Source organism: Marmota marmota, unplaced genomic scaffold, assembly GCF_001458135.2.
Source record: "Marmota marmota marmota unplaced genomic scaffold, marMar, whole genome shotgun sequence".
NCBI classification, from domain to species: Eukaryota; Metazoa; Chordata; class Mammalia; order Rodentia; family Sciuridae; genus Marmota; species Marmota marmota.
In genome coordinates, this window is record NW_026000016.1 from 11,561,542 (window position 1) to 11,583,061 (window position 21,520).

Sequence of the window (21,520 nt, forward strand, 5' to 3'; positions counted from 1 at the left end):
GAAATTAAGGAGAATGACACTATAAGGAAACTAAAATTAGAATATTTAATGGTAAGATATTAAACTGAAGAATTAAGAATAATATTACTTAATTAGATTAAAACAAATACCTTTCAAGCCATTCTTTTGGTTTTTCCCATTGTGAAACTTCTGTTCGACAATTGTAGTAATATTTTTTCCCAGACGAGCTAATGTGCTCAGACCAGTCATCTGCAGAATCATAAGGCTTAAAAATACATTTTTAAAATTAGAAAATGTTAATATTAATCACTTGATATGAAATATCAAGAATGTCAATGGTTTTCAAAGCATACATGAGAAAATTTACTTGTACCCTGATCTATAATCTAATTAACTGCATATGTATTTTAAAGGAGTTAGTCTATGAAAACCTTTAAATATAAGAAAACCCTATAAAGGATCAAAAGTAAACATTAATAAATATTAGTTTATTAGGCACAGGAAGAAAAATGAAAAATTCAAAACATCAAAGCATCATACAAAAGTTCCCCCTTATCATAATTTTAACTGCTAAAATCCAATAATGGGTGCAGAACCCTTTCTCAAATGACTGATGATGGCATGAGATCTGTAGTTCTAAACAGGGGCAATCATACATAGTACAATAGATAACAGCCTGCCTGCGTTTATGTTAATGAAAAATGGTACTAAATTTATAGAAATATTAAATACAAGATAATTAAAAGCTATAAATCTCCAAAATCCATGAGATGGGTCAAGTATATACTAAAATCAGGTCTAATATATTATATAAGACCAGCAGTTAGCACTCATTTTCCCATAACTAAAACCGGTCTTTGAAAAGTTCTCAGATACAGTCTCTTACTAGCAGTTATCACTCACTTTCCCATAACTAAAACCGGTCTTTGAAAACTTCTCAGATACAGTCTCTTACAGATGTTTTAAAGGCAATGTAAAATCAGAATAAAATTAGAAAAATCTGAAAGGTCCAGTTTCCAGGAACTCCAATAACATTTAAGTGCCTAAAGACCCCAGAAAAATCTGGCAAAATCTCAAGTACTCTTCTAAGTTGAATTTCTTAACTATTTTTTTTCAGAGCAGCTTGATATTAAAATGAAATAATATTATACATATCCTCAGTTCACCACCCACAGAACAATACAATTTTAATGTTTGAGGGAAAAACCCATTTATTGTTGTGCCTTCACCTAGCTTTAATTTTACCAACTAGAAAACAAGCTTAGAGAATTTCGGAGTTACCCACAGGTCACAACACTGACTGATGATTTCAAGAAAGGCTCAAAAATTCTGATTTCCATATTGATTTTTCCTCCCACTAAATCAATATCAAAACCTATGTTAATTTTGAGGACAATGGTGATTCTGCTATACATTTATACTCTCAGGTATGTAGTTCACATGAGGAGGGTCCTTAACATCAGCCTTGTGCTGCCAGACCTCTAAAGAAAAGCAAAAGAGTTAATTCTTGATCCCTAGTTTCCAAAAGTAAGCTATAACCAAGTTTTAGGAAACCAATCACAAAAGGCCAAATTCAAAAATTCTACCTACATCTGAGTTATACAAAATGATCCCTTTTATAAATATTGCCCAGGAAGACTTATATAGAGTTACTGGATTGGTCAGAGACAGATTTAAGACTAACAAGAGAATACAATAGTATTTCTACACCAGCATTCTTTAAAGCCATAGTTTGCAAATTGTCACCTGTCCTAAAGGAGATAAGGAGTGTAAACTAAATAACAGTTCATTTATATTCATGCACAATCTCAAGGACAGTAAAAAATTCACATCAAGGGGCACTGTCCTCTGGTGGCTCAGGAGGCTGAGGCAGAAGGATCAAAGCCAGCAATTTAGCAAGGCCCCAATAAGGAACTCAATGAGACCCAGTCTCTAAATAAAACACAAAAAAGGGCTAGAGATTGATGCTCAGTGGTTAAGTGCCTCAGAGTTCAATCCCCAGTACCAAAAAAGTTCACAAACCAGAACCCTGAAGAACTCTGGTCAACTACACTGTCAAATCCTAATATCTTACCTAACAAAACATGTATTAGGGTACTACATTATAATCACAAACTAAATAACTTTATCTCATTTTTACCCAATTTCCATACTCAAATAGGTTAAGGAAAAAGAAAATGCTCCAAGTAATGAATTAATTTAAAAAATACTCGTGATCAATGGCAGGTTTCTAACTTCTTTATTTTACAAAACAAACAAACAAAAAAAAAAACCATTGAGAACTAAACTTAAAAGGCTTTTCTAAATTAGGCTTGAGGTGGAGGCCAACATAAGCATTCTCCAAGTGTCATCCAGGAAACACTGGGAATCCTGACATCTTTTGCAAGACTGAAACTATTTTCAGAATATTACCAAAATAAATCTAATTGTCTTCTACTGTTAGGCATTAAGAGATGGTTCAATGTCTTTTTTTTAAGAAAAGTTATTTTTTCATAAAAATGTTATACACATTAACATTGTGTTTATGATATTTAAAATGAATTGTTTCCTTAATACATTTTGATTTTTAATGTGGCAAATACTGGTGAGGAGTGAACAACATAAGTAAGTTTCTTGGGAAAAAAAACTGAGAATGGATGCTCTTAAAAAAAAAAAAAAGTTAACAAGGCACATATCAAATCTCTCCCTAAATTCAAAATATCTCAAGTGAATACACCTTTTTCTCTTCTATTCTCCTAAATTCAGTCACACTACCACTTCTCTAAAACTAGGGAAGATGGATGTTAATCTTATAATTCACGAATTAATCTTATTAATTGTTAATAACAGCTCATTAAATAATATTAAAGGTAGCCAGGCATGGTCATGCACATCTGTAACCCCAGGACCTTTGGAGGCCGAGGCAGGAGGACTGTGAGTTCAAAGCCAGCCTCAGCAAATTAGCAAGGCCCTTAACAACTTACTGAGACCCTGTTTCTAAATAAAATATGAAAAGCGCTGGGAATGTGGCTTAGTGGTTGAGTGCCCCTGGGTTCAATCCCCAGTACCAAAATAATAATAATAATAGTAATACAATAGTAGTAGTAGTAGTAATAATGATGGTGGTATTTCTTATAACAACTTCATGATATTCTAAGAATTCTCTGATGTCTTAATACTTCTAGGTCAGATTAGTTAGAGATTAGATCTCAGGAAACTCAAACATAAAAACTCTGAAATACATAGAATACTTAACTGCTAATAAAGAGGGATTGGAATATGAATACAAAGTCACACAGAATTGAGTTTAAAGCACTTCCCACAACTTCAAACTGGCAGAGGATATTTAGGGAAGTTCCATTAGAGTGGTTTTAAGCAGGAACAATTTTTTTTTCCTAAGTGAAGAAATTCAGAAATCTTAAAGAAATCAAATAAGCATTATGAATCTAAAACAGATTATCTGTCTATAAGCCTGACATTATTTTAATTGAAAAGAGGCATTCAACAAGCTGTTCCTCGAGATTTGTCATGAGACAAGCTCTCATCTTAAACATAAATGTTTACAATAACACTGAGGAAGGACCTGCATATAATATCTTAATCTAATAATGGAAGAAAGATTTTTACCTTGATTTTCAACAGTTAAACTTCACAAAAAAAAAAAAAGAAAGAAAAACTCATCCACACAAGCAAGTCTCTGTAAGTAACTAAATAATATTATTAATGATTTTTAATAATATTGTTATTGATTTAAAGCCTGAAATCCTCAAAGAGAAAAACACCCCAATTTTGTTTAAGCTATAGTATATTTTAACCCAGATTAAAATAATGTGTTAACTCCAACACATAGGCACAGGTATTGACTTTCTCAATAGGATTTCAAAATCTCAGGAAAAAATACGTAGAATCATAAAAGGGATGGAAATCATATAGGTTCTACATAGCAAAGCACAGGAAACAATTAAGACTGTAAAGACAGAATCTACAAAATAGATGAAAAGCTTTCTGGATACTCTTCTGACAGAAGATTATATCTAGAACATAAAAAGAACTCACTTCCCCACCCCCCACCCCCACCAAAAAAAAACAAAAAAACATCCAATTAATAAACAGTCAAACAAACTAAACAGACAACTTCTCAAAATGGCTAACAAATATCGAGAACAAGTTCAACATCTTTAGCAATCAGGGAAGAACAAATCAAAACTACACTGAAATTTCATCCCACACCAGTTAGAATAGCAGTTATTCATACAAACAATAGTAAATGCTGAAGAGGATGTTTAGAAAAAGGAACTCTATACTGTTGGCAAGACTATAAATTAGTACAACCACTATGGAAATCAATATGGCAGTGCCTCAAAAAACTAGAAATGGAACCACCATATGACCCAACCACACCATTCCTAAAGAATTAAGGTCAGCAATAGTATAGTGATAACATGCATAACCATGTTTATAGCAGCACAATTCACAACAAACTATGGTACCAGCCTAGGTGTCCATCAATGTATGGCTGGCTAAAGAAACTGTGGTATATACACAATGGAATTTTACCCCAACCATAAAGAATGAAATTATGTCATCTGCAGGAAAACGGATGGAACTTAAGAACATTATGTTAAGAAAGTCAAGAGTCATGTTTTCTCTCATATGTAGAAGCTAGAGAAAAGAAGGAAAAAACACATGTGTATGAGGGGATAATTTATGAAAATGAAAGAGACCAGCAGAGTAGAAGAAAAGAGACCAGGGGACAGGGCAAGGAAAAGAAGGGGAAAATATTGAGGAACAATATTGGCCAAATTATATTGTTACAATGGGTACATGTACAAATATGTAACAATAAATCCCACCATTATGTATAGTTACAACACACCCATAGAAATACGAAAAACATAATTGTGTTAGTGTATGCTGTTCGTTATTGAAGTATTCGGTAAAAAATTTTTATGTTTACTAGTCACTCAAAAACTTGATCTTTAGAACAAAAATATCAGTCAACAAGTAATCAAAGTCATAAATGTTCAAATGCTAACTTCTCAGTTAAGATTAAATCAAACAATTTGTAAATACTATTCTTGTCAAGTCCACTGGATAATTAATGTCAAAAACCAAACAACCAAACAAAAATTAAAAGAACTCTAAGGTAATTTACATACCTACAGTTGAAATCTAAGAAAAGAGGAACCTTCTGAAAACAACAAAATGTTCATTCTATTCTGATAATGGCTTTCAGTTTCCACTCACAGTTAAATCCCTGGTATCCCAATGGTTTATCTTTCAAACATATCTGATGCCATTATTTATTCTTCCTAATTTCACCAAGTTAATAACTCAAATAATAAAAATTTGTTTTCCCTGAATAAGTGGTTTTGGTTTTATTCCTAAAATTTTTTTTAAAAAAAGCACAATCTACATTAGCTGCCACTTTAATAACAGAAGACAAATACCATATCTAAATTTCCAGTGATAAATAGGACTGTATGTTAATGTTTATAAATTAATGGGCCATTTTTCATGAAAACCAAGAAATTCTCTAAAATCTTTGAGCTTGCAGCTTACTAAACACGACTCATCTCAAGCAGCTTGATGTACCTACAAAAGTATATCAAGCTGTTGTCTCAGCCACAATTCCACCCTTCTATTGTCTGCTCTGTGAGGGTTAAGGATGGAAAAATGCAAAATATACTTATATTTCACAGATGAATTCCTGTTAGATGTACCACAGATGACTGAAAGGCAGGAGGAAACCCTAGCACCAACATGTTCCAGTTTTCAGTTCTACACTACCCCACTTCAACAAGTGGCAAAACAGTAGAACCAAAATTCTTTCAACACTACTTAAGGTATGGTTATCAGCAAAACATCCAAGGCAAAATGTGTTGTCCATAGCCTTTTTTTCTAACTGTTCTTTCTTTCCTATAATGTATTTTTCCACCTTGATACATGCCATTTTTTTAAATTGCTAATCAAATGTTACTTTACCTTTCACTAGCTCTCCACTGCCTTTGTATATAATTCATATTCTTTAGTAAGAAACATCATTTTTTAATGATCTGGCCCCATCTCTATAACCAAATTCCTGTCATTTTTCCACAAAACTTTTGTAGATTTCCAAGCATGCTGTTCTGCCCCACACATTGGTGTTATCCTTTAGACAAAACACCAAAGTCTTCAACTGGCCAAGTTATATTTAACCTGTCAGCAAGCATTACTTGTTTCTTCCTAATTGAAGCTAGGAATCCCCGTCTTGAGTGCTCTCCAAAGCAACTTAAACACGCACTGCAATGTTTACTTCTCTGTCTCCACTATAGGTCAAAAATTTCCTTTATAATGGGCTGCATTATCTTAGTCCTATGTATATTATCTAGCCTAGTAAATTGAAATTTACTAATCTTCTATCAAATGAATATATTAGAAATTTCATTTGAACCTGTGACACTAAAAAATTCAAAAGTAGTTAATAGCTGCTTCATTTTCCTAAACTTTTGCAAATAATGGAAATTCTTCACAGGTTTCATGCCCCTGAAAACAGGGACCTTTTATCCCTAACAGTCTGATAGAGTATGTATACTACATGATAGTAATAAACACATGCTGTAATAAATTCACATACTATGGAAAGAGAGCAATCTTAAGTTAAACCACTTTATTATTAACTAGAAGTTTTCAGATAATACAAAGGCAATATTTTATTTTGCAAAGAAATACTCATAAAATTAGTATCAAGTAAATATATTAGGAAAAGGTCAACCTTCTCAGGAGGCTGAAGCAGTGTCAGCAACTTAGTGAGGCCCTAAAAAACTCAGTGAGACCCTCTCTCTAAATAAAATACAAAAAGTTAAGTGCCCTTGAGTCTTAATCCTCAGTACAAAAAAAAAGGGGGGGGGGATAAACTTTGATTAAAACATTTTTAAAAAACCAAAACATTAGATCTAAAAATGACCTGCTATAGAATTTATGTTTCAGTAATTTTTTTTTAATTTGGAAATTAACATAATACTTACTGCATCTGAAGTTTTGCTTGGATTATTGCTTGGATTAGAAGAATGTGAATTTGAACTATGAAGAGCACTATGGTTGTGTGAATTTTCTTGTGGAGAGTAACTGGTCCCTTAAAAAAAAAAATAAAGAACAAAGAGAATTAGAACTTTATTTCATCTGGTTTTTATCATACCACAGATCATTTTATATCTTTAAATCAACACTTCATATGACCATTAGGAATAGAGACAATTTACACTTCTCATGCTATATCAAGTATTTATAACCCTATCATGAATGTGCACTAAAAATATGTTACATAGCTGATAACATATATGAAACAATGCTTTTTTACAATTAGATGAACAAAAATCTGTATCACTGCTAGCAATTTAGATTTTTTTAAAAGAAAAATTTACTGAAAAAAAACACAGAGGCTGGGATTGTGGCTCAGCAATAGAGCGCTCGCCTAGCACATGCGAGGCCCTGAGTTGGATCTTCAGCACATAAAAATAAACAAACAAAATAAAGATGTTGTTGTCCAACTACAACTAAAAAATAAATATTTCTTAAAAAAAGAAACACACAATATACGCAGAAATTTATAAAAATTCAACTGACGAAACTAAAAGTTACCATTATCACTGTTCTTACATATTTTAATTTCTTATAAATAATTCTAACTTGCTTACTAATAGTCTTGCCAATTTTTAAAATGAAATAGCATGAAAGTTTTCAAGCTGTCCCTCAAGAGAGGGACACTCAGTATTTTCTAACAGGACCAACTCCATTTAACAATTGTTTCAGAAAAACTCTTGAATCTTATGAATAATCTACACATCTCAACAACTGTCAAGGATGATGGTTTCTCTAGTATTATAAGAAAAACCAGGGTATAAAAATCCAAACTTAAAAAAACTTGTTAATGATACACAACTGAAGGTGGGAGGAGTGTATTTAAATGGTCCAGTGAGCTATGAATTAGCAGTCAGAATCACAGCAGGTAAGAGTAGAAAGGAGTTAAGAAGTAATTACTTTCATTAGAAAAAAATAAATGGCTAAAAGGAAAACTGAACTGAGACAGATGATGACGACTGTAAGGTTTCAGGTACTCAAAATAAAAGAGCAGATCTATATAAAACTAGAACTCGGGGGAAAAAAAGGGCATACTTAGCTTCCCAAGTCTTCTCCATTAGAGGTCAAAAGAAGACCAACTGCCTTACAATAAACATGTGGAAGAATATATGGCAAGAGAAATGTCAATGGCCATGATTTAATCCTGGATAAGGATACTCTTCATAAAGGGAAGCTATAAGCAGATTCAAATACCCCACAAAACTACAGATGTCATAAAAGACAAAAAGAGAATTACTTTAAATACATACAATGGTTACTTAAGGACAATGTAAGGATGGAGGAAATTTATCAAGAAGCTTGATGCTGGAGAGAGGCTGATGATTTCTTCACCCACTTGTTTTACTGTATGTTATCTACTTACGTAAAACATCCTAAACCCCCTTTTTAATATAGAAGGCAATAAACGCTTTATGAATGAACACAAAGCTATCAGTCAAAATTAACAGAACAGATGTAAGACTACTTTCCCTTTCAAAGGCCTGCTTGCATAGTACAGGCCCTTGGCAGTCATGTGGGGACCAGGATTTCAGTAAAGTTTTAACTGTTCCTTGTACCTACGCTGTTTGTGCCTAAAATAGTCTGTTAAGTACTTGCTTTATAAACAGAAATCTAAACTGTTTGTGTGTATTAAGCAGAGGGTACCTACAAACTAGCCAAATCCAAATTTTAAAACAGAAAACATTTAGTATCATCACAATCTGCTGCTGAAAGAAATGAAGTGCATCACTTGTCCCGGGCTACAAGGAGATAGATAACTTAGGAAGCCTACATCTATATTCCTCCACTTTGTCCCCATATGCCTTTTCCCTTTTCATTTTATACTATAATTAAGCCACAGCCATGACAATGACTACTGTCTTGGTCCTGTGAGCCTTCAGACAATCATTGAACATGGGACTGGTCTTAGGATCCCCAATGCTTAGTAACAAAAATTACTGCCTCAAGTTCTCAATAAAATCTTGGCTCTATGCTAAACTTTCTGCTTTTCAGCTATAACTCAGTTTTTTAAAAATTAGTTTTACACCATAATAAGAAATATTCAGAAATAATAAGGACTACTAGAATATCTTTTATACTCTGCATGTTGATATTTTCATGGAAACTTCCATAAAATAATGTCAAGAATGGAAGAAAAGTCAATGTTACTGACTAAAATGACCCCTAAGTAATCTATTAAAGCCGCCTAGATTAGATACCCTTCTCTGATACTTATTTGCACACAGTCTTAACATAATGGTCTATGCTTAAATCTACAAAAGGGGGAAAATTAAGTGTCCAGACATAATAGGTAAAGTGCTCTGTGAACATAAGATTTTAAGTTTAATGATCTCTCACAAGGTCAAGATCCAGGAATCTACTCCCTTAGTGATATCAATGAAAATTCAAATGAGATCCCAATAAGTAAGCTTTTTCCTCTGAAAAAAACAGAAAGTCTTCCATCAGCCTGACAGAAGACATCAGTTAGCTAAATGTCTAATATGTGGGTTTTCAGTGGGCATGCCGGCAGTGGCAGCAACAGTAGCATCAGCATCATCATCACCATCGGAAGCAACAGGAACACTAGCCCCAGAACTTAAGAAGAAAACTGAATCCACTGTTAAAGAGAATACATTTTCAGAGAGGGGAGTTTCCAAGATAGGGACCAGATTCTACATCCTACAGAACAAATTTACCTAGACTACTTAGGGGATTTAGCCAAGAAAGCCACACACGTGTAACAAGTATTTCTGATATGATGTTTTCTTTGAAAAACTTTTGAAATTCTGCAATATGGTACAGTAAAAGTAAGTCCTGTGAAAGAATAGGAGCAAACCACTGCATTATGCAACCAGAGCACTAATGAAAACTTGAGGCAAACAGCTCCAAGTGGTTATAGACTGCTTCAAGGGATATTAAAAATGCAAAAAAGCATTAGGATAGAAATGCAGCTTGCTGGGGCTGAGGACATGGAGGTGGAAGTGAAGCTCTTAGCATTGAAGCTATTGTTACAGTGGACAAAGGAAAAAATGCAATTTGACACACAGAGTCATGAAAAGATAAAGAAGCAAACTTGAATTTTCTTTAGGTGCCTTGCCTGGGCAGCAACAAGTACAATAACAAGACAATGTCTCTGGGAGAGAAGAGAACAGATTTGATGTGTCAACCATAGACTTGCATTTGACATTCAGCTATTGGAGTTACTTTTAGATGTGTGCTCTATTCAGTGGTAGCCACTGGTCACACATAGCTACTGAACACTTGAAACAAGGCTTAAGAATTGAGATTTGCTGTATGTATAAAATACACACCAGATTCAAAGACTCAATACAAGAGAATGCAAACTCTCAGTAACACTTTTCATACCGACTGCATTATTACTTTGGATATATTTGATTAATAGTACACAAAATCAAAACTAATTTTAAATAGTGCCTACTAGAAAATTTAAATTGTGTACCTAGCTCACTGGACAGCAAATGCTCTAGATGAAGGCACCCACTGACATAAAGTAGAAAGGGGATAGGGATGTCCACTGTGCACAGGACATTCAAAGAACTATCCTATGTCTGTCAGAAAAATCTGTAATCAGATGAGTTTAGAACCCATTCCACCTTAAGACAGTATGCTGAATTTTCTAGAAACATAAGTGCTATGCAAATTGTAAGGTATAGCACTTAAAATTGTTTGGAACTTTTACCAGACTGTTTACAACTCGGAAAAAATATCATCTCTGACAGTAATGCAAAAAATACATCTGTACTGTATACATCATAAATAAATGTTACCAGGATTCCTTTGTTAACGGGAGTTAGAACCAAACATTAAAGTGGCAGACATAACTCAAAAATATTGCTCTCACTGAATTATATTAATAAAGCTTGAAAAATAGTACTGCCACACTGAATTATATATTAATAGTACTTTCCACAGGGAGAACAGCAGCCGATTTGGATTCCAGAGAGATTAAGTAAAGCGATTTCTACAGACCAAAAAAAAAGATGATTTGGCTCAAATCCATAACAGCTGATATTCAGAACTCCAGTTTGGCTATTCTTACATCTGCGACAGTGATTCTCCCACACCTGGAGGCTAATGAATAATGAACACCATTAAGGCTTATTTCAAATGTAAGAAACCTTGGGGCTTACTTGTGGGAATACCTTCAGACTCATATGCAAGTTACAGGAAGAAGGATGGGATATCATAAGAAGAGTCAAACCCAGGTGGTAACCAGGATGCTTTTTTTCAATATCTATTTTATTATTGCCTTTTCCCACATCATGAAGTTTTATTTTATTTTTTGAGCTCATACAGACCTAGGTTAATGTTTTGCTGATCAGTTCTATTTTTTGACTGTGGAGTTTTTAAACATTGCAATGGAGATTTCACCTGTGAAAAGTTACAAGGCCTTTACTATCATGTTATGTGTTGTATGTCTGTATGTGCGTATGTCCATATATATGAGGAGCGCTCATGAAAAAATGGATCAGAATATGTTTTTATTCACGTGATTTAAATGGTTTAATTTAAATTGGCTAAACAGCTGTTAAGGATTGTGGTTAAAAGATCTGTTTACTTTCACCTTTCCTTTTAATTATATTTAATAATTCTGTTCAGGATAATGTAAATTTTTCAGAAAGTTGTTTTCTTAGTGTCTGCTGGAATGTTACATAATATTTTTTTTAGCCATCATTGGCAGAATTCCTATCTTCATCCCAGTGCCGGTGAAGACAAAGATAAAACTAAACTACAGCTTCTTCGATAGCTATCACAGTAAACTGTATAAACTGATGCATCAATGAGTAATAACTCAACAAGTGATGCTCAATCAAGGAGTCGATTTACTTTGGGAAGAAATGGACATATTAATGGATTCCTCTGCTTTGAACTGTTTGCAGAACTTGCCTGGACTATGTATCACTTGCATGCATTGTGAACTATCTGTTGGTGCAGCGAATTGTGGTATTGCTGGGGTATCTTTGCTGATGGTGTCATTGGTGGTACAATTTTTCCAAAAAGAACTGTCATTTGGCTTGGTGCCATGGCATTTTGCATCCTCCTCCCTTTCTGCTTGTGATGGCCTAAAATTTGGGGGCCAACAGAGGTGAGGCAAAGAACCTTACCCCCCCCACTGACACAAAGTAGATCAGTAACTGGGAAGTTGGGAGTTGAAGGAAAAAATGAAGAGGGACTGCTGAATGGGTATGGAGGTCTTTTGGAGGAAATGGTAAAATTCATAATATGTCATAGCTCAAATTTTTGAAACAGCCATGGTAAAGTATTTTTAAAAGTGTTAGCCAGGTCTAATCAGATTGAGAACCACTGATTTAGTGAACAGAAGTCAGGCAATGTAGGCTTCAGTTCAGATTTTGCATTTAACTAAATAAAAATGAAGGCATCTAACCTATGGTCATTGACACTTGTCAAATTAAGATACTGCTTGACAATGTGCAGGATTGCAAAGACCACAAAGTCTTTTGATCCTTGCTGACTTTTCAGACAATCCATTCCCTCTGCTCTATTTTCTATTCTGCCCATTTCTTGGTTAATCTGTAGGTCTCTTAAAATGCCACATCTTCAAAATCACCTTTCTGACCGCCCAATTTAAAGTAAGCCCTCATAACACACCCCTGCTGAACAGTTATTTTTATGTATTAAGACTACATTCTACATTAATTCTTATGTTTTCCTGTTTTTAAGAATTAAGTGAATGGTCTAAAGAAGGAATGTTTTTCTCTGCCACACCAGAGATCATTTAGTACACAAGTTGGAAGACCAGCCTAGGGAACACATTGAGACCTCATTACAAAATGATGATGATGATGATGATGAAGCAGCAGCAATGTATTGCTGAGAGAAAAGAATAAAGTATTTTAAAAGTTAAACGTTTTAGGAAAATTTATCAAATTACAATCTAAAAAAGATGAGCAAGCAATGAAGTTGAGAAACCAAGAATTAGCCTTTTGCAAGCTGATGCCCTTTTTTAAAATAATATGTATTTTTCAGTTCTAGGTGGACACAATGTTTAATTTATTTTTATGTGGTGTTGAGGATCAAACCCAGTGCCTCACGCATGGTAGGCAAGCGCTCTACCTTTGAGCCACAACCCCAGCCCTAAATAATTTCTTTTTAGTAATGTTCTAAAATTGATTTGGAATCAAGTGATGCCTTTTAAAGTACAGTACAACAAAGAGAACAGCAAGCCCTGACATGTCTGTAGGTGTCTCCAAGTAATTTCACCTCATCAATCTATTAAATAAAGCAAAATGAGAAGGGGTGAAAATGAACGTAAAGAAATCTTCAAGTATTTTATCCTCTCCTTATATCTCACACTTAAGCTATTATATTAAGACAGTATGAAAAACTATGACCATCAAATGGAAGACATTTCAACTGGGTTAAATGAAACAGCAAACTTTAATTAATTAAGGGAAATAATATAAGCAATAGCATGAAAGTAGAAAGATAGAGGGTGACAAAGAGTAAAAGTAGTTTGATAAGAATATGAAGTTCCTATGCAGAGACAATAAGGTGTAAAGGGTGTAAAGCAGAGTTAAGCCAATGACTACTCAGGGGCCCTGAATGCTAAATTAATGAAAAATGAACCTCATGTTCTCAGCAAGGAACCCTCAAAATTACTTAAGAACCCACCTTTCACTTTTGAGTATATTTCTCATGCTTGTGTAAAATGTTGAGATCATGAAAAAGCATGCTAAAGAATATTTTTAAAGACAACACAAGAAACGAAAGAGAATTTTTTTTTCCCCTAGAGAAATGGCTTCTTAATTTCTCCCACCTTTCTAAAGCCACAGAATTCTTTCTTTATAGAGTGGGCTATCCTTAGGTGTTTATACATTAGTTAACCTCTATAAAAGCCTTTCCTTGACCAAAGCATATATTAAGCCCATAACATTTCAACTATTTCCTTTATAGCATAAATTACAATGTTATGTTTTCCTGTTTATGTACTTCATATGTCCACTATAAGAAAACTCCTTGAATATATTCATGAATATAAACTGAGTACAATATTGCCTGCATTTGTTAATAGATTCTAAAAACAAACCCATCAGTAAAAAGGGAGCTGCCCTTATTTTGGGTATTGGGGACAAATCCTATGTTTCACATGCAGGCACATCAACATCACCAGTTAATTATAATTACTATGGCAAGGCAAAAAAGTTTTAAGATGAACAGTACCTGCAATACCCACTGAAAATAAATCACTTGCTACTGATTAAAAACTGCTTTAGCCTCCATTCCATTACAGATGTAACAAACTGAACAATGCTTTCCCCAAAAAATATGAAGTATTAAAAGAGAAAAAGGCAACATATTATACAGAAAAGTTACGTTTTCAATATTGCTCACATGTATCTCAATAGAGACATGGGCACACCAGAAAGCATTTATTTTAAAACTCCATCTGCTTTTGCTGTTTAGTCATCATGTTTTTGAGGAAATAAAGACTGAACTTTTGGATATAGCTAACTGAAAACTCTAACACTGGACACCTTTTATAGTTGTTCTCTAACTGTGATATACTTATATATTAAAGGGGAAAGAAAACATTACCACATTTTTCAAAACAACTTGATACTCATTAAGAGGCAAATGTAAATGTTACTTACTATAAGGTAAGTCCAGTAACAGCTACAGGCAGGCACAGATTACATATGAAAAGGTTTAATGAAGAGATGTTTCACATTTTCAAGGATTAAGTAATTCCTATAATCGGTTCCAGAAATAGATAGATTCAATCTAAAGCAACGAACTACAAATTCTGACAAAACAAGAATCAGACTGGGGGCAACGTTCAGAGGTAGAGCTCTTGCCTAGCATACACAAGGCCGTGGGTTCTATTCCAGCACTGAAATGAAGAGAAGGAAAGAAAGGAAAGAAAGAAAGAAAACATTCTTGAATGTTATCTTTAAAAAAAAAAAAATGCTATCAATAGTCAGGCAAGGTGGCACATGCCTGTAATCCCAGCAGCTCAGGAGGATGAAGCAGGAGGATCAAGAGTTCAAAGCTAGCCTAAGCAACAGCAAGGCACTAAGCAACTCAGTGAGACCCTGTCTCTAAATAAAATACAAAAAAGGGCTGGAGATGTGGCTCAGTGGTTTGAGTTCCCAAGTTCAGTGGCTGAGTGCCCTTGAGTTCAATCCCCAGTGCCAAAAAAAAAGTAAGAGTATGTGTGTATGTACCAACAGAGAGAATGTGAGAAAAATCAAACAGAATTAAACAATAACAGCGATAGGAATAGACAAATATTTCCTTTCCATGAAAATAATCAACTTCTAACAGAGATGATTTTTACATGGTAATTTACCAACAGGTATTTTAACAGCAAGAACATTGTCAACAACAACATTCTCAAAAGTCTATTTCTACAAATTTTTTCAATTGCAATAATATTTTTTAAAAATACACAATAGGTATCAAAATAATCAGAACAGAAAAAGCATTAGCAAACAATTCTATCCCTGTAGGCTCTTTTTCTACATAAAGAACTTATCCCCAAAGATAAAACTGATATTTTGTGATTTTTTTTCTATGTAATATCCAGACATCTTCATTTATCAATAAAAACAACTGTGTCATTTTTAATGACATTATCGTCTTCTACATGTGCATGTGTATATGAGAGACAATTATGTGTTCCACCATTTATTTAACTGTTGGAATTCCAAATTCAGGTAAGAAGAAATTAACAATATCAAAGTAATCATAAAAAGTTATCTTAAAAGACTACTTCCAAATTGACTTTAAAAGCCATTAGTTCATGGAAATCCATATGCAGCAAAATGAAATTAAACTACTATCTCTCACCATGCACAAAGCTCAACTGAAAAGAGGATCAAGGACCCAGGAATTAGGCCAGAGACCCTGCACCTAACAGAAGAAAAAGTAGGCCCAAATCTTCATCATGTCATATTAGGTGCTGACTTCTTTAACCAGATTCCTAAAGCACAAGAAATAAAATCAAGAATCAATAAATGGGACAGATTCAAACTAAAAAGCTTCTCAGCAAACAATAATATGAAAACAGAGCCCACAGAATATGAGAACATATTTATTACATGAATATCAGAGCACTAATCTCTAGTATATATGATGAACTCAAAAAAACTTAACACAAAAAAAATAATAACCCAATCAATAAATGGGCTAAGGAACTGAACAGACACTTCTCAGAAGATATACAAGCCATCAACAAATATGAAAAAAAATATTCAGCTTCTTTAGTAATGAGAAAAATGAAAATCAAAACGAAGATTTCATCTCACCCAGTCAGAATGGCAGCTATTAAGAATACAAGCAATAATAAGTGTTGGTGAGGATGTGGAGAAAAAGGCACACTCATACATTGCTGGAGGGACTGCAAAATGGTGCAACCAATCTGTAAAGCAGTATGGAGATTCCTTAGAAAACTTGGGATGGAACCACCATTTGACCCAGCTATCCCAATCCTCAGTCTATACCCAAAGGACTTAAAAATCAGCATACTATAGTAATGCAGCCACATCAATATTCATAGCACCTCAATCCACAATAGCTAAACTGTAGAACCAACCTAGATGCCCTTCAACAGATGGATGGATAAAGAAACTGTTATATATACAACAGTATATTATTCAGCATTAAAACAGAACAAAATTATGGCATTTGCAGGTAAATGAATGGAGTTGGAGAACATTATGCTAAGCGAAATTAAGCGAACCCCCAAAAACCAAAGACCAAACTTTCTGTTAAGTGGGTGCTATTCCATAGGGGGTTGGGGGTAAGGGAAGAATGGAGGAACTCTGGATTGGGCGAAGAGAAGGGGCATGGGGGCAGGAAAGGTGGAATGAGATCATCATCATTACCCTAGGTATTTGTATGATTGCACATATGGTACAACTCTACATAGTGTACAACCAGAGAAATGAAAAGTTGTGCTCCATTTGTGTACAATGAGTTAAAATGCACTCTGCTGTCATGTATAACTAATTAGAGCAAAAAGTAAAAAAAAAAAAAAAATTAAAAAGCCATTAGTTCAATGATTAAAGTAAAATTATTGACAGGAAACCATACAGCACAATTTATATTAAAAATTACACTAAAAGCAGACTTTAAGATGACAGTTTGACACCATGTTTCTGTATTTGGCCCCTACAGTAACTATTAAAATAACTAAAATCAACAGCCTCAGCAACTTAGCAAGGCCCTAAGCAACTTGCCAATCTTAAAAAGCAAAAACACAAAAAGGGTTGAGGATATAGCACCACTAGATTCAATCTTTAGTACTTCATCTGCACCCCCCCTCCAAAAAACAAAACAAAACATAAAAGGACATGCAATCAGGGCTGGGGTTGTGGTTCAGCAATAGAGCACTCACCGAACATGTAGGAGGCCCTGGGTTCGATTCTCAGCAACACAAAATAAATAAATAAAATAAAGGTATTGTGTCCAGCTACAACTAAAAAAAAATTTTAAAAAGGACATGCAATCAAAACCGAAGAGAATAGCTACAACCCAACCAACACTGTCACATAATTTCAAGAGACAATGAAATCCATACCAAAGTGCATGGAAGTACTAAAATTCCAATTCCTCTAAAATCTATATATTTTGAAAATGTGGTAGGCAAAAGAGAGAAAAGAAGGGTCACCTGTCCCATCAGATTGGCTTTTCTTTTTGCCTAATGAAGTAGAGATCTGCATGAATCAGAGAAAAGCCTGTCTAAACCTTTTCCTGGACCTCTAGATGTGGAATTTCACTTGAAAGAATTCATCAAATATAGTAAAAGTTCAAAGAGAAAACATAACACTTCACTTTATCACTCTTCTCTAAATACACAACTTTCACTGATGAAGTTCTCAGATTATAAACCTCCAATTTTTAAGGGTACAATTCTAAGTGTCCAGGTGAATAGTCAGAATCAATAAGAATTTATTCACACAAAGCCCAGAAGAATCACTTTACTCAAGATAAATACATAGAAACCTCCCATGCAAAACCTATACAACCGTCAAATGAGCACAACATAAATCAGAGAGTAACAAAAACAAGCTATGAAACAAGGCATAAAGACAGTGCAAAATAAAGGGGGAAACTAAAATAAGCGGACCTTAAGGGATAAAAATCAAAGAAATTCAAACCGTGTTAGAAGTAACAAGAATCAACATTGCTGAAACAGCCATAAGGAACAAATATCAGAGAAATATCATAAAGCATGTAGGACAGTAGCACAAAGATGAAAGCACAAAGATTCCAGATATTGAAAAATGAAGGCAATGAAGGCAAAACTGGACGGGAGGGACACGGTTTAAAAAAAAGGAACAGAAAGCAGGAAGGACACTCAAGGGTATAATGAAATAAAACTTCCCTGAAAGTAAGTTCTGAATCTGTACACTGAAAGGGTATACAGCAATAGGAAAACATTCTCGAATCTAAGAATTTGAAAACTGAAACATCCACAACTTGGGCAAAAGACATAGAACAGAGAATAAGGAAAACCACAATACCAAAAATTTTAACAATCCCTAGTTCAGAATTAGTAAGTGGAAGACAAGATAGGCTGGAGTCCTTGTCCTAATGCTTTTATCATTTCCTCACTCTAAAACACGCTGGTGGAGGTGATCTTGTTTCAAAAATTCTCTGACCAGAAGACCTTGACACATTTACCATTCTCTGCTTAGAATACATTTCCCTCACCCCTCATCCACAATTCCCAGTTTCCTCATTTCTTAATAACAACTTACTTCCCATGCATCTTATTTCCCTTATTCAGCTTAATTTTTCCTATACAGCAGCACTTATCTCCAACTCCTTTATTACATGTTGTTGTCTTTCCCAAGAGAACATCTGTTTCTTTAAAAAATAATAATAATAAACTTTCTTGAGAGCAGAATTGTCTACAATACCCACAGTTATCTAGCATACAACAGGTGCTTAATATAGACATCTGTATGTACTGTATTATGTTACATCAGTATCTCAGAAACCACTACAATCCCACTAAAGCTTTACCTTATACATTCCACTTTTTTAATTAACAAATTCAGCTGGGTTGTTTTGTACCAAATACAATACTCACATCTGTCATTCTAGGATTTTCTGGTTATCTTCCAACTTGTCAACAGTACCTAAAGCAGCGCTTGCAAGTGTAGTGTAAACAAACTATGATCTAATCTTTTCAGAATATCCTTATTCCTGAAACTTCCTGAGTGCAGATTTTGATTATAAAGCAAGCAATTGTATTAGCTTTTTTGTTAATACAATGATTTTAGTTTGATATATTAAAGTGCAATAACACAGGACAATGTAATAATTCTGAAAATACACAGATTGGTTTGCTTGCATAAAACTTTTTTTAATTGCTACTCATAACAAAATAATTAAACTGGAGGCCATTAGATTGAGGCAGTTCTAGTACTCTTGGCTTCCTATGCAAGCAAAATTGAACTTAAGCTCAGCTAATCACAGGCAGCCAACTGAGTATTAGTTATATTGTCTTGAACTTTCCACAGGGATAGTCCAAATAAGGCAACCACTCAACCTTTAGCAAATTAATGTCTTTGTGCTGTACCTTCAACAACCTCCGATGGGGAGTCCCCAAATTGTTTGTGGTCTAGTCAAATTGTTGTATGCTCAAATCTGCTCTGTAGAGCTTTTAATGATGACACAACCATGGCACAATCTGACTTCAGAGAAACGGGTGATAGGAGTGCAAACAGACTTTGGGTGGGGGGAGACAGGCATGACCTAGCATAAGAAACCTAGCCAGAGCACCTACATTACCTGTTCTTATTTTTAAAAAGCCATTTCAACATAAAACAATTCTAAATGTGTATTGAACCACAGATGCCAAATAACCATTCTGAAAAAGAAAAAGAGGTAGTGCATGTTCTTACTTAAAACTCTTAAGCTACAGTAATCAAAACAGTGTGATATTATAAAAACAGACACCTATTAATTGAACAGAATAAGCATCTATAAATAAACCCACAAATTAACTTAAACTGGATCATGGATTAAAGACTTAAATGTATGGTCAGAAACCGTAAAGTCCTTTTTAAAAAAAAAAAAAAACCCATGGAGGTAAATTAATTTTGTGGATAAGAAAAGCAGGAACAACAAAAGCAAAAATAAGTGAAACTATATTAAACCAACAAGTTATGCAGTAAAGGAAACCACAAAATGAAAAGGCAACCTATACAATGGAAAGAATACTTCCAAGACAATATATAATAAAGTGTTAATATCCAAAATATATAGGGAATGCACCAACAGGAAAAAAAAAGAGAAAAAGAAAACCCTCCAATTAAAAAACAGGCAAACAACCTGAACAAACATTTTTCTAAAGACATTAAGAATGGCCAGCAGATACATGAAAAAATGCCTGGCATCACTCAACACTAGAGAAATGCAAATCAAAGCCACAATATATGGATAGCTATGATGAAAAAGAGACAGATGTTGGTGAGGGCATAGAAAAAAAAAAAAGAACCTCTGTACACTGTTAGTTAATATATAAGCTGGTACAGTCATTATAGAAAACAGCATGAAAGTTCCTCAAAAAATTCAAATGGAACTACCACACCATCTAATAATCCCACTTCAATATAAGTGTGTATATATACATACATACATCTCAAAAGGAAAATAAATTGGCATCTCTAAGAGATATCTGCACCCCATGTTCATTGAAGCATTATTCACAACTGTCAAAATATGGAAACAACCCAAGTATTCGTCAATGGGTAAACAGATAAAATAAAAGGGTCTGGGGATGTAACTCCGTGGTAAAGCACCCCCGGGTTCCATCCCCAGTTAAAAAAAAAACAAAAACAAAAACAAAAAAAAAACTGGTGTATATATAATGGTGTACTATTCAGCCATACAAAGGATACCCTGCCATTTTCAACAAAGTTGAACCTACATAATGACCTGTAGGTCATTATATCAAATAACACAGAAAAATGAATACTGTATGATCTCACTTATATATGGAATCTAATGTTGAATTTAGTGAAGCAGATAATGAAAATGGTGACTGGGGATTGGGTTGAGGAGTTGTTGGTCAAAGCATACAAACTTTCAGTTATAAGACAAACCACCTTCTGGAAATAATGCTGTTAATTTGTTACACTAAACAAAGTGCACACTTACCAAATCATCACAGTGAACACCTTCAATGTATGCAATCTTTTTCAATTAAATATTTTAAAATTTTAAAAAATCTACAGGTTATTATAAACCTTTAAGCTTTTTAAACAAGATGGGAAAAAATATCTCACTATTCAAATAATAAAACTAAAGTTTCCAGCTCCTCCCAAAACCCAACAAAAGTAGTACTGGCTTAGCCTTTTCAGAAGTGTATTAGTATGCAAATTACTATTATCTAACATCTGAAACAATCTCCACTCAAAATTAGAATACATTAAATGGATTAAACAGGCAAAGTTTTTACTGAGTAAAAGGACTGCTGGTGGGG

At 34.1% G+C, this 21,520-nt stretch overlaps 1 protein-coding gene across 7 annotated transcripts in view; it reads right to left on the reverse strand.

The window, feature by feature from the left end:
- Nucleotides 1–21,520, reverse strand: part of Wac (WW domain containing adaptor with coiled-coil) — a 70,070-nt gene that overhangs the window by 28,361 nt on the left and 20,189 nt on the right. For all 7 annotated transcript variants that reach the window (XR_007349712.1, XM_015483496.2, XM_048809155.1 and 4 more), the window contains 2 exons: nt 6,948–7,054; nt 111–226 (listed from right to left, as the gene is read on the reverse strand). Coding sequence is in view for 6 of the 7 variants with exons in the window: in XM_015483496.2 (XP_015338982.1) it covers nt 111–226; nt 6,948–7,054 (223 nt within the window). In the remaining variant the exon portion in view is untranslated. The remainder of the gene's footprint in view (nt 1–110; nt 227–6,947; nt 7,055–21,520) is intronic.